Raw genomic sequence first — 13,383 nt, 5'->3', positions numbered from 1 at the left:
TGTAAAAAACTAAGATTGTTTCCTTTGCCTGTTCACCTTTATAACCTAATTTGAAGCAATTTCTGGGCTGGTAGGGTATTTTGTTTCATAAATGTATCTTTCTGGGCTTTCTTGCACTAATTTAATGTATTTTATTGTAGTTTAAATTACTGAAGTTAATGTACTTGACTAACTGAACTAAGCAGGATCTGTTCAGTTTACCATAATTTGAAAGTTTTGACCTCCTATTTGTTACAGTTAGTTCTTCATACATTGGTTAAATTTCAGACATTGCCAGAGGATCTTTCTTAAAGGCCTGTTAGCCTAAGATGTGTATGTTTCAATCACTGTTAACAAAGTAAACCTGACCAAAAGTAATGTGGAAATTTAGAATGCAAGCAGCTCCAATTTAGCATTTTTTTACTCTACACCTTCATTTCTTATTAATCGTTGTACTTCTTTTCTTTCTATACCCATTTGTTTATTTATTCCTACATCATTTGTTCCACTCTCCCGCTGGGGCAGGATTGGTGGTGAAGGTAGAGAGAAGGGAAGGTAGTGATTCTAGGTAGCTAGTGTTTAGCAACAACCAAAAAAAAGCCACCTTCTCTAAAACTTTTGATATGTCATTTGGTTTGGGGGTGTGGGGTGTGTTTGTCCTTTTTCCTTTAAATGTTCTTATAATGAGAATTTTGGAGTTGAATGTTTGAAGAAAAGAATAAGATTTCTAGGTTCAAATTGTTTCTTCAAGCACTTATTTAAAGACCCAAAATCATGGCAATGTCTGAATGGCTGTTGCTGTGTATAATGTTCTCCTGGTTCTGTTCACTTCCCTCAGCATCAGTTCATATAAGTCTTTCCAGGTTTTCCTGAAGTCTACCTGCTCATCGCTTCTTATATATAGCACAATAGTATTCCATTATATTCATATACCACAACTTGTTCAGCTATTCCCTAATTGACTGGCATCCCCTCAATTTCCAGTTCTTGGCCACCACAAAAAGCTACTATAAATATTTTTGTACATGTCTGTTCTTTTCTCATTTGTGTGATCTCTTTGGGATACAGCTCTAGAAGAGGTATTGCTGGGTCAAAAGGATATGCACATGTTTATAGCCCTTTGGGCATAGGGATGAGAACAATTTGATCCAACCAGCATGAATGTAGCTGAAACATGTACTGTGTCACAAATGCCATGGTTATCTACTGCATCCCAATCCATCACCAATCATCTTAATGTTTGTCTTGTCACTGGACTTTAATGACTTTGGAAGAGAGAATGAGGCTGACTTTGTAGCTCTGCCTCACAAATCCCATTTATGTGCAAGTGAATACATTTGTTATTGGGTCCTCTTTGAAAATGAAAGATAAATAGTAGAAAGTGGAATGGGCTGCCTTGAGAGAGAATGGTTTCCCTCTCATTAAAGGCTGCCTTCTGGCCAAGGCTGGATAACCACTAGCTGGGTTGTTTTAGAAGAAATTCTTGTTCTAGTACTGGTTCAATTATCTTTTCAGATAATTCAGAAACCTAATCTTTTTTTCTGAAATCCAGCCCTTCAAAAGCAATTACTGGTGAACATCTCCGTCTAAATGTCTTATAGGTATCTGAGACTCAACGTGTCTATAATGGAACTCATTATGTTTTCCTCCTAGAGGCTATAGGAGGAAAATGTGAATCTGTAACCATAAAAATATGATTATTATCTTAAACTTTTTTGTTAAGATGCTATTGGAAAAAAGGTTTAGTTCATTTTTCTGCTTGGTTTTACTTTGTTGCAGAAATTTTGTAGAAAATTCCCTGTTGGGATAATATATGTTGTATTTATAAAATCACATTGTTTGATTTGAAGCTGTGCCCAAAGGGCAATAAAACTGCATACCCATTGACCCAGCAATAGCTCTAGTAGATCTGTACACCCAAGAGATCAAAGAAAAAAGAACCCCTACGTATAAAAATAATTATCTCAGCTGTTTTTGTGTTGGCAAAGAATTGGAAACTGAGGGGATGACTAGCGGTTGGGGAATGGCTGAAGAAATTGTGGTATATGATTGTTATGGAATACTGTTGTTGTTTGTCCTTTGTTCTTGAAGAGGAGCATGATATTGGGAAGGGGTGATGCCATGATTTGCAAGTTTATTGAATTTATGTGAGGGGGTGCTGTGCAGTCACCAGCCTCAGTTTCTCCTTTACAGAAATCTGAGTCCAGTGGCAAGACATACAGATCAGGAGAACTGGAGATGACCCAGGATGCAGGGGGAGATGTTGGCCTTTTTAAGCTAAGGCCTGTCTCAATTGGACAGATTGATATAGAATGCTATTGTGCTGTAAGAAATGACAAAATGGTAGATTTCAGAAAACCTGTGAGGACTAATTTGAACTGAAAGTGATGTGAGCAGAACTGCTGTGTGCATAGTAATAGCAATATTGTAACGTGTGTAAAACCTAGCTACTTGGACCAGTACAATGATCCTTGACAGTTCCAAAGGACTCAATGATGAAAAATACTGTCTCCAGAGAAAGAGAACTCTGAGTGCAGATTTAAGCATATTTTCTTTCATTCTGTTTTTCTTGTCTTTTGTTTTTTTCGTTCACAACATGGCTAATGTGGAAATGTTTTGTGTGACTTTGTATGTATGATGGGTGTCTTATTTATTGCCATCTCAATGAGTAGGGGAAAGGCTGGAGAGAGGGAGAGAATTCAGGACTGAAAACAAATTTTAAAAAATGTAATTGGAAAGTTTTGTAACAAAAGAAATAAAAATATAATCCAACTTTTTTTTTTAGTTGTATTCCCTGGGACTTTTCCAAGACCTATAGGAAGGTCAAACTAGATGTATATTTATGCTAAAATGGGCATGTGCTCATGTGCAAGTTAATGCTTATTACTTTTCCTTTTCATCCTGTTATTGAGCCTGTCTTCTATCAACTATTCCATAGATATTAGAAAGGAAGTACATAGAATCACTAATGATTTGAGAGCACTATTTGGCCTGTTAAGTTTCTTAGTACTAGCTAAGCACTCTAGCTAGCAGCAACTAGAAATCTGAGTTTCTAGTATATTACTTCTAGTTGCACTTATCACCTGAGCTACCATTTATTGATTGTTGTTTGGGGGATTTTGAGTTGGGTTTTGTTGTTTTGGGTTTTTTTTGGAAGGGGAGGAGGGAAGGTAAGGCAGTTGAGATTAAGTGCCTTGCCCAAGGTCACACAGTAAGTGTCAAGTGTCTGAGGCTGGATTTGAGCCCAGGTCCTCCTGACTCCAGGACCCATGCTCTATTCCCTGCTGCCACCTAGATGCCCCTGTGTTTTTTGTTTGTTTGTTTTTGTTTTTTTAAGTTAGAGCTGGCCTCAGTCAGTAATGCTTGGTTTGATGTTCTACCACCAGCTTTGTGAATCTCTAAAAATCCCTTAACCTCTCAGTGCCCCAGGCAACTCTCTAGAATATAAATTGTAGAACTAGGACTGATCTGCAATTACAGGGGCAGACCTTTTTCTTTGGGAGTGTCCTCTGCCAATGAAATCAGTTCCAGGGCAAAAAATAAATAATATTTTATAATAGATATTGTACTTACTTACAGATACTTTTTATTTAAAATTATTTTTGAAGCCATATTTAGACAGTTTATTCTAGGCTTTTTTGAAGATGCAGTTAAACTAAAAGAAAAGATGTATATTTAGGTCACTATGTTTCTTGCAACTTGAAGTTCAATTCAAATTGAGAATGTCGAGCTGAAGTGTGAATGGAATAGAGTATTGACTGTACCATAAAATTGGGAATTTATGAATGAAGAGTATACACAACGGAGCATAAAAAGAATTGTATGTTAAACCATCAATATATACTTTTTGGTTGGGAGGTGGGCAAATAATATATTTATATCATAGATCCTCTGGAGACCTAGTTGGGTTATTGCATTGACCAAAGTTTTTAAGTCATTCAAAATTGTGTTTCTTTACTATGTTGCTACCTTTGTATACAGAACTGTTCTGGTTCTGCTCATTTCATTCTTTGTCATTCATTTTACCCGGGATTCTCTGAAATCATGTCTTGTTATTTCTTACAATACAATAATATTCCATTCGTGTATTACAATTTGTTTAACCATTCCTCAGTTGATGAGCGGCTTACCCTTAGAGTCTAGTTCAATATCCCAACCTTTTTGCAGCTGCGGTCTCTCTCCCCCCAAATCAGGAAATTAATTTTGCTTTCAGTCATTTCCTTTTTTTCCTCCCTCTTAACAGCTGTCACTCCTCCCCATCCCTATTTGCATCCCTGTTGAGTATGGTGTATTTCTACACTATTCAACTTGCCTTTGCTTCAGATGCATGAGATTCATCTGATGGATGGTCTTTCTCCTTATATTTTTGTATGCTGCTCTTCTCATGTACCCCAAATATGAGAAGTAGCAAGTGCAAGTTCTACCCCCTTCTTTCTGCTGATCTTCTCTCTCCCCTATTCACTAAACTCTAGTAGCTGCCTAAAGCTACCAGGATAAAACATAAAAATCCTTTTAGAATCCTTTGTGACCTGGCCCCTTCTTAACTTTCCAGTCTATATATACTTTCTTTTCCTCCATGTGCTCTGTGATCCATGACTGAGAGTTCCTTACTGTTTCTCACCCAAGAGACCCCATTTTCCACCTCCTTGCATTTTTTTTCCCTATTAGTATCCTCCATGCCTGCAATTCCCTTTCTCTTCTTCTCCCCCTCATGGTTTTCCTGGCTTCCCTCAAGTATGAGTTAAAAATCCTTGTCTTCTGCAAGAAACCTTTCCTGATCCTCCTTAATATTTGTGCCTTCTCAGATTATTTCCATTTTATCATACATAAGTACATATATATATTTGTCTTGTTTGGACATAGTTGTTTTCATGTTGTGTCTCCCTTAGATTATGAACTAGAAGTATCTCTAGAGGTTAGCACAGTGCCTGGCACATAGTAAGCACTTAATAAATACTTGCTGACTTGACTTCCTACACTAGTATATTCCTTTTACTGTCCCTTCATTTTTCCTCTTAAAACCTCCAGAAAAGAACCAGTCCACCCCCAGGACATCATTTTCCATATTTAACTCCCTCAGGGAAATGGGATGTTGTGTGTATATGTAGAGTGCATGAAGAGGAGGAGTGTAAGTAAGCCTCGAAAAATGTTAAACTCAGGTTGTGAATGGCTATAAATGCCAAACAGAGGAGTTTATATTTTATCCTAGAGGTAACAGAGAACCACTGAAGTTTTATCAAGTAAAAGTGATATTTCACTTAAGCATATGGTCTCTTAAGCATAAGTAACGTGCTTAAGAAAAATCATCTTGGCAGCTTTGTAAAAGATGGATTGAAGCAGGAAGAGATTTGAGGTGGCAAGGAGACCAGTTAGGAAGCCATTGCAACAATCTAGGCCAGGAGTGTGTGTTCATCCTTCGTTGCCAAAGAAGACCATGCCATCAGAGAAATAATGACATGACTTGCACTTGACTTTGTTTTGAGTGAGGGAGGGCTGTGCAGGTCACTAGCCTCACTTCTCCAGAGCCATCTGAATCCAGTAACCAGATATTCCTCAGGATGACTAGAGATGACCCAGGATGAGGCAGTTGGGGTTAAGTGACTTGCCCAAGATCACGTAGCTAGGGAGTGTCAAGTGTCTGAGGTGAGATTTGAACTCAGGTCCTCCTGGCTCCTGCACTGGTGCTTTATCCACTGTATCACCTAGTTGCCATACCTATTGAGGATGATGAGGTGGTAAAGACCTTATAAAGAACTCAACAAAATTCTCCAAATTAAATTACTACATCTAAATATAGGACAACTTCAATGCAAAGATGGGTATAGAAAAAGGTGGGGAAAATATTAGAAAACATAACTCAGGAATAAGAAATAAAAGAGTTCAAAGAGCGATTGATTTTACCTAAGCCTCATGCCTAGATGACACAAACACTTCATTTCTTATTTAGTATTTAAATTTTCCCCAGTTACATGTAAAAACAATTTTTAACATTTGTTTTTAAAACTTTGATTTCCAAATTTTCTTCTTCCCTCTCCACCTTCCCTTCCCCTCCTCCCCCCACCATTGAGAAGGCAGACAATTCCATATAGATTATAATATGTATAGTCATGCAAAACATATCCATAATAGTCATGTTGTGAAAGAAAACAGACTAAAAAAAAACTCAAGAAAAACAAAGTGGAAAAAAAAGTTGTTTCAGTCTGTATTCAGAGACCACCAGTTCTTTATTCAAAGTCCTTCGAAGTTGTCAAGGATCATTGTATTGCTGGGAATGTTTAAGTCATTCACAGCTGATCATCTTAAAATATGGAGATGGTAATTAAAACCATGAAAACTGACGAGATCACCAAAGAAAACAGTAGAGAGGTAGAAGAGCTTATTTATACTCTTTTGGCATTGCCTTGAGAAATCCAGAGTCATAACTATATTACCAGAATGCATCAGAAGAGCACTTTAATGGAATTCATTCATATCCCAGTGATATATTATTATAGTTTGCTAATTTTATGGGTTAAAGTCATGTAGTCATAGTTGAAGTTCACCTCTAGAAACAGTCTGTATCAAATTGAAAATTTCTTCTACAATATCACTAATATGGTCATCCATCTAGCACTTGAAAACCTTTAGACACAAGAATTTACTCTTTCCTGAGAAAACCCATTTCACATTTGAACAATTTTAATAACTGAGAATATTTTCCAAGCCTCAGTTTGCCTATCTGCAACTTCTATTTACTATTTGTAGTTCTACTGCCAGCAACCATGAAGACCATGTCTTGTCCCTCTTTCACATGACAGCCATTCAAATCCTTGAAGATAGCTCTTTTGTTTGCGCAGATTTTCTCTTTTCATAATAACTAAGATTTAAATATATACTTTAAGGTTTGCAAAGCAATTTACATACATTATCTCATCAAAATAACTCTGTGAGGTAAGTGCTGCTATTATTGTTCCCATATTACAAATGAGAAAACTAAAGCTCGGAGAGGTTGGATGATTTGCTCAGGGTCACACAGCTAGGCCTTCAGCATAAATATCCTAATTGTGTTGATCTCTGTATAGAATGATCTCCAGATCCCTCACCCTCCTGGCTGCCTTCTTTTTGTGTACCCTCAGCTTATCAATGCTGTTTGTAGGATGTGGCACCCAGAACTGAATAGAAAACTCCAAATGTAGTCTAACCATGGCATTCTGGATACTAATTCATTTGTACCTGGGATAGTATTAGCTTCTTAGACTGCTATTTCATTTGGTTTGCAGTCCCCTAAAGTACTGAGATTCTCTTCACACAAATTATTATCTGGCCGTGCTTCCCCTACTGTGTAGGTGAAATTAAATTTTGGAATCCATCTGTAGAACTGGGTCATGAAAAGAGTGCAAGATTGGGGTCAGCGGAACTGGATATGAATATCGTATCTTTAAAATGTGGGATGTAAACTTGTTGACTAATAAAGGTCCTGTCTATTCTATACCTATTATCATGTGAACTTAGATTAATGGGAATACTGTAAAATTTCATCTTCTCTTTGATTTACCACCCCAGCTTATTGAGATCTTTTTTGATCCTGACACTGTCAGCTGTTATGTTGTCTCTTCCTACCAGCTGCCTATCATCTGCACATTTAATGAAGGTGACGTCTGTGACTTCATTTGGATGGAGTCATAGTGTTTGATAAAAATATTGAATAGCACAAGGTGACTGGTGACATGTACTTTGGGAACCACAGGAGACCAGTCTCCTAGTTGATTCTGTCATTTATCTTTTATCCCTCCAACTTGTTCACTAAAATAATAATAGAGATTTTTTCAGATGCTTTGCTAAATTTTGGTTGAGTGTATCTATAGCATTCTCCTTTCTAGTTACTTTGCTGATGCTGTAGCTATAAGTGAGAGTTCTCTCGATGAGTTGTATAACCATGGAGAAGGATAACCAGCATGCAGTCTGTGTGTTCCAACAATACCTGGACAATGTCAAGGGATTTAAGTGGAGGCTGTTAGCATTTCCAACATATAAAGTAGACCTCTTGTTTTACAGAAGGACATGGACAAGTATCACACAGGATGAGAGGTCAAGAATGGGTTGTGGTCTGCACTGATTACTTTTAAAAGCATTTGTGTTCTCAGAAAAACCAAGAAAGAATTACATGGGTTGATGTACTGAAATAGTGAAATGTACTGGCTAAAAGTAATAGACCAGGAGTAGTTCCTTCCTTCCCAAGGGAACCAGTCCCTTGGTTCAGAGGGACTGAACCAAGAAGGTAATGGCTATATGAGTAGTAAGATGAAAGCAGATACAAAGATGTCGTGGATATAGAAATGATAAGATTTGGTAAATGGATATTTGAGTTGAGTGAGAGTGGAAAAATAGAGGGTAATGATTGCAGAGGTTACAAACCTGGAGGATGGGAGAAATGATAATATTTTTGGTAAAGGGAAGTTGGTAGGATGAGTGGACTTGGGGACTAATCATTTCCCCTCTCTGGTCCCTCAGTTTCTCCATTTGTAAAACTGAGTTATTTAGCTTACCCTTAATAGCAGTGCCTAGTATATAGTAGGTATTTAATAAATGACATGTTAATTTATCCTTGTATGTCCTGTAGGTCCAAGAATAAGTAACTTGAATACATAAAGAAAGTGCTTACTAGTATTTGTGGATAGAATAAATGATGAAAAGTTGTATTAGCATTATGATTTAGAGCAGCACTTCTTAAATTGTAGATTGTAACCCCATATGAGGTTGTGTGACTGAATGTTGGGGTTGTGAAAAGTTTGGCAAAAGTAAAAGTTCTCTGAACGTGAAATGACCAAAAATTAATTCAGAATCAAACATGTAATGAATCCAACATATTTCTGGCAGCACTTACCCATGTAGCATTGCTTGAATTCACTGCAGCCTTAGTTTTGAACACAGCACATGAACTTTGGCACTTCGAATGCAGTCACACTGTGCAGCAACAACAAATGCTGCCAGAAATAACTCGACTTAGATTCAAGACTATTGTCTTTAATAAATGGTAAAGTAATATGTGTGCTAAAGAATTGTTTTAAAATAAATTCACGATTTATTATCAGTGTTTGATTTGTATATCTATTATATATGTATGTATGTATGTATACACACATACACACATACATACCTGGGTCACATAAAAATTTTCTTGGGCAAAAGAGGGTCGTGAGTGGAAAACGTTTAAAAACATTTTAAGAAGTACTGATTTAGAGGATAGTAAATTTGAGTGCTGAAGTTGTAAATTTCTTTTGCTTTTAAGTAGACTGCTTGAAGAGAGTTGATTGCATATTATGCTATTTTATTATCTTTTGGAAGAGGGTGATTTTTATTGTTTGTTTTCACAGGTTATTGTTTAACTGAAAACAGTATCAACAACTATGCAGAATTCTACTCACATGGATGAGTACAGCAGTTCTAGCAATGGCAATGCAAGCAATGGTTCGGAGGTAGCCATAGAGCAGCCCACTGATTTCAGTACTGAGATTATGAATGTTATAGAGATGGAACAGTCACCTGATGGCTCTCCAAATGTGAATGAAGAAAATACAGAGGAAAATGAAATTTCACATGTAGAACTACCAGTGACGGACACTGAAGCACAATTTCCTCCAGAATATGAAAAGTTTTGGAAAACTGTAGAAAGTAATCTCCAGGATTTTACTGGCTGGGTATATTTGCTGCAGTATGTAGAACAGGAGGTTAGTAATTATTTAAATTAAGGATGAATGGGGAGGCACAGAAAATATTAATTTTATCAAGCAACTTATTCTTAAAATTTTTTGTTTCAAATTGTTTAGCTCTACAGTGCTTTTCAGATCTTAATGAGACTTTAAAAATTAAAGAAAATGTTATTTTTTGTAGTGTGATTTTGCTTCAAGGTTCTTGTCTAATCCTTATATCTTGGTAGGACAAAATAGAAGTTGAATGAAATCTTTAATGATGTGGATTTTAGAGAAATATTTCTAATATCTTTATAGACAAAGAATACTAACTCATAGCATAAGCATTATGTTATTGAAAGTTAAAATGTACTCGCAATTAAGTTTAATGGCTTCTGTCTCAGTCAACAAGCATTGTAGTTGCACAAGTATAGTCATCAGTAAGTATGTTTTAGATTTAAGCTTGTGTCATGAGAGGCAACATGACTTAGTGGGATGAAGATTGGTTTTCGAGTCAAGAAGACTTAACTTTTGAACCAGTCTTTAAATACTTACTAAGCTATGTGACTTGGGGAAGTAACTTAATCTCAGTGTCAGTTTCCTCATTTGTAAAATGGGGATTATAATAGTAGCATCTGCTTCATAAAGTTGTCATGAGGGTCAAATGAGATCATATTTATATAGTGTTTTGCAATCTTAAACACAATATAAATTCTTACTTGATATTTCTTTTAATCTATTCCTTTATTTGTATTAAAGTATTATTTAGGTGAGCATTTTCTAATATCATTTCATAAAGGATGACTTATGTTCTTCATGTTAAGAAGTAAGATTTTTAAAAAACATTTTGCTTGTGTTTTTTTTCTCCCCATCAGAATCACTTGCTGGCTGCCAGGAAAGCATTCGACAAATTTTTTACACACTACCCATATTGCTATGGTTATTGGAAAAAGTATGCAGACCTTGAAAAGCGCCATGACAACATTAAACAGTCAGATGAGGTGCGTACATCACAGAACGAAGTTAACACCGTTAGGTACTGTAAGCCAAATAATAACAAAATACATTTTTTTTTGGCTAGCAGTACCTACCAGATATGCTCAAATAGTTTAATAGGGTATTTTATTTGCATTTGTCACTCTTGTGGCATTTGTAGCTAATATTTTCTCTCTTTGTTGGCAGGTGCGTAAAACCTCAACAGTTTGTCAAGCTTTGCAGTGCAAGCCTCTGTATTACACTGCAGCTTAACAAGTAGGGCAGGGCTTTTCTCACTTACATTTATTTCTCATTTTCCAAATAATATAGTTGGTTTGCTAGTCACATTTGCTACGTCTTATTGCATTTTTGGTCAGACGCTGTCATTGATGCTCTAATGGGTCTGTGCCCTATGGTCTGTACCCCAAAGCCTGCCCACACAACCCGGTCAGAATGCAGGGACTGCTGCGCTTTGAAGATCAAGATTCTGCACGTGGGGATCAGAACATTGCCATGTTCTATCCAACCTCCACCCAAATGGTAATGGTAGATTATTTAAACAAAATTCCAGTAATTAGTATTTCTAAGGTTCACCGGATAACACAGTGTTGCCTCTCTTTTTAAGAAAATAAATAAATATTTGAAGTACAGTTTGTTGTTTTCTTCTTAGGTTTATCGACGAGGGCTTCAGGCAATACCTCTTAGTGTTGATCTTTGGATTCATTATATAAACTTCTTAAAAGAAACATTGGACCCGGATGATCCTGAGACAAACAATACAATAAGAGGGTAGGTAAAATACAGTTGTTATTTTCTTGCCCTGAGGTGGTAGGACTTTTCTGCATTTGATTGAATTTTTTTAATGCCCTAGCATCTGGTTAGTTTTTATAAAGGTGCATTGTATAGTTGAATTCCTTTTATTTCCCATTCAGTTGTTGATACAGAAATTTAACTGGCTTTTCTAAAGTTTTGTTCTGGTCCTTTTCTATGTTTTCCCTCATCAGCTCTTATTGTAATTTTTCCTTTTCTTGCCCTCCACCTCCTCCTTTACAAAGCAGGGGAAAAGTGGAGAAAGAATAGGAATGAGAACTACACTAGTAGTTTGCCTGACTGCTTCTTTGCCCAGACCTATTGGTTCTTAAATTTTTTTTATTCTACTTTTGCCCTTCCTTCCCCACCTTTTGTAATTACCTTTATGTAGCTGATGTTTTTTGACAGCCAGGTGGCACTTGTTGTTTAATTATCTTTCTGTTAAATTTATCTGTATCTAAAAGGGGCACATTGAATCCCCAGTTCTTAGAGTTTTGCAGTCTATTTTTCCCTATAATTATTTAGATTTTCCATTAAGTAACTTAAATGATATGCCATTCAGTGCCTAACTTCTCAGTGACCTAAGTAACTAAAACTAGAAGTTGTAAAGAAGGTGCCAACTTTCACTGGTAGGAGTTGCCTTTCTTGGAGGTTCTCTATTCCTGTGAAATTACAGATCCATCCCATTATCTCTATCCCTATTTGGCACCTTTAATCATAATTTAGTTCCTTGTTTGTTTCTTTGTGTGTCTCTCTGTTTATTTCTTTTGTAATGATGTGTTTTTTGTTTTTTGCTTTTTTTGCACTAAAAACATTATTTTGAAAAGGAGTCATTGGTTTCACCAGACTAACAAAGGGATCTGTGATACAAAAAGGTTGAGAAACTCCTGCTTTAGACACAGTGTCACAAGTGGCAGTATTCTTCTAGGATTGCAAACAAAAATCCATTCACAGAATCATAGAACTTTAACATTAAAACTAGAAATGACATTGTCTTTAAAAAATAAAGATTGATATCTTTTGTTTTGACATTGCTATCTCCTTCCCTACCCTTTCCCGGAGAACCATTGCTTATACTAAAGAATTTTTAAAAATGAAAAGGGAAATTACAACAGAACATACTGATATTTTGAAAAAAATTGACATATATAATATTTCATACTTAAAAACACCTTCCCCCTCTTCTGTACAGGAGTATAGTTGGGCTTGTTCTTAATAATTTCACAATATCCATCTTCAGTTGTTTTTATGGGAGTTCTTTCCATTTTACTTGATGTCATTGTACATGTTGTTTTCTTGGCTCATCTTCATTTTGCATCATTTTATGTAAGTCTTTCCATGCTTTTTTATATTCATCATGTATTTTCCTAAAGCACAATAATATTCCTTTACATTTGTATACCGCAGTCCAGCCATTTCCCATTGACGGACATCTAGTTTGTTTTGGTTCTTTCGTATCACAAAAATTGCTGCTGTAAATATTTTAGAATATATAGAGCCTTTTTTTTTTATTAGTGACTTACTTGGATCATATATGTAACAGTGGAATCTTTGGGTCATTTTAGTACTTTATTTGCATAATTTCCACATTGCTTCCAAGAATGGTTAAAATCATTTATAGCTCCACTAACAGTATATTAGTATGCCTGTTTTTTTCACATTCCTCCAACCTTGACTGTTCTTATCTTTTATTGCCTTTGCTAATTTGCTGAATGTGAGGTATCTACTTACCTTTTAAATATTAACTATTCATTGTTGGCTTGTGATTGTCATCTTTTGGGTTCCCTTGAGCCCTTATAAATTCTTTTCTAGCTCTTCATTTTAATTTTGTGTGAAACTTTAGTTTCTCTTATTTCTTGTTAATATGTTGTTGAATTGCTTTCTAATCCATTCTACTACCCTTTACCACATTAAGAGTTAACCCTGTTTACGTTTACCATTATGATTGTGT

General features: G+C 36.0%; 1 protein-coding gene across 5 annotated transcripts in view; it reads left to right on the top strand.

Moving 5' to 3' along the window:
- PRPF39 (pre-mRNA processing factor 39) overlaps window positions 1-13,383 on the top strand; it is a 46,376-nt gene that overhangs the window by 2,921 nt on the left and 30,072 nt on the right. For 2 of the 5 annotated variants that reach the window (XM_072629270.1, XM_072629269.1), the window contains exons 2-4: window positions 9,333-9,686; window positions 10,523-10,648; window positions 11,293-11,411. In XM_072629270.1, coding sequence (XP_072485371.1) covers window positions 9,366-9,686; window positions 10,523-10,648; window positions 11,293-11,411 — 566 coding nt within the window. In that variant the 5' untranslated portion in view covers window positions 9,333-9,365. Of the gene's footprint in view, window positions 1-9,332; window positions 9,687-10,522; window positions 10,649-10,812; window positions 11,163-11,292; window positions 11,412-13,383 lie in introns of those variants that run through there. The other 3 variants (XM_072629272.1, XM_072629271.1, XM_072629274.1) reach the window with 3 other exon arrangements.

The sequence above is a fragment of the Notamacropus eugenii genome, chromosome 1 (genome assembly GCF_028372415.1).
Source record: "Notamacropus eugenii isolate mMacEug1 chromosome 1, mMacEug1.pri_v2, whole genome shotgun sequence".
Lineage (NCBI taxonomy): Eukaryota > Metazoa > Chordata > Mammalia > Diprotodontia > Macropodidae > Notamacropus > Notamacropus eugenii.
Note: the sequence above shows the minus strand (reverse complement) of the source record. Positions and strands in the feature narration are given on the sequence as shown.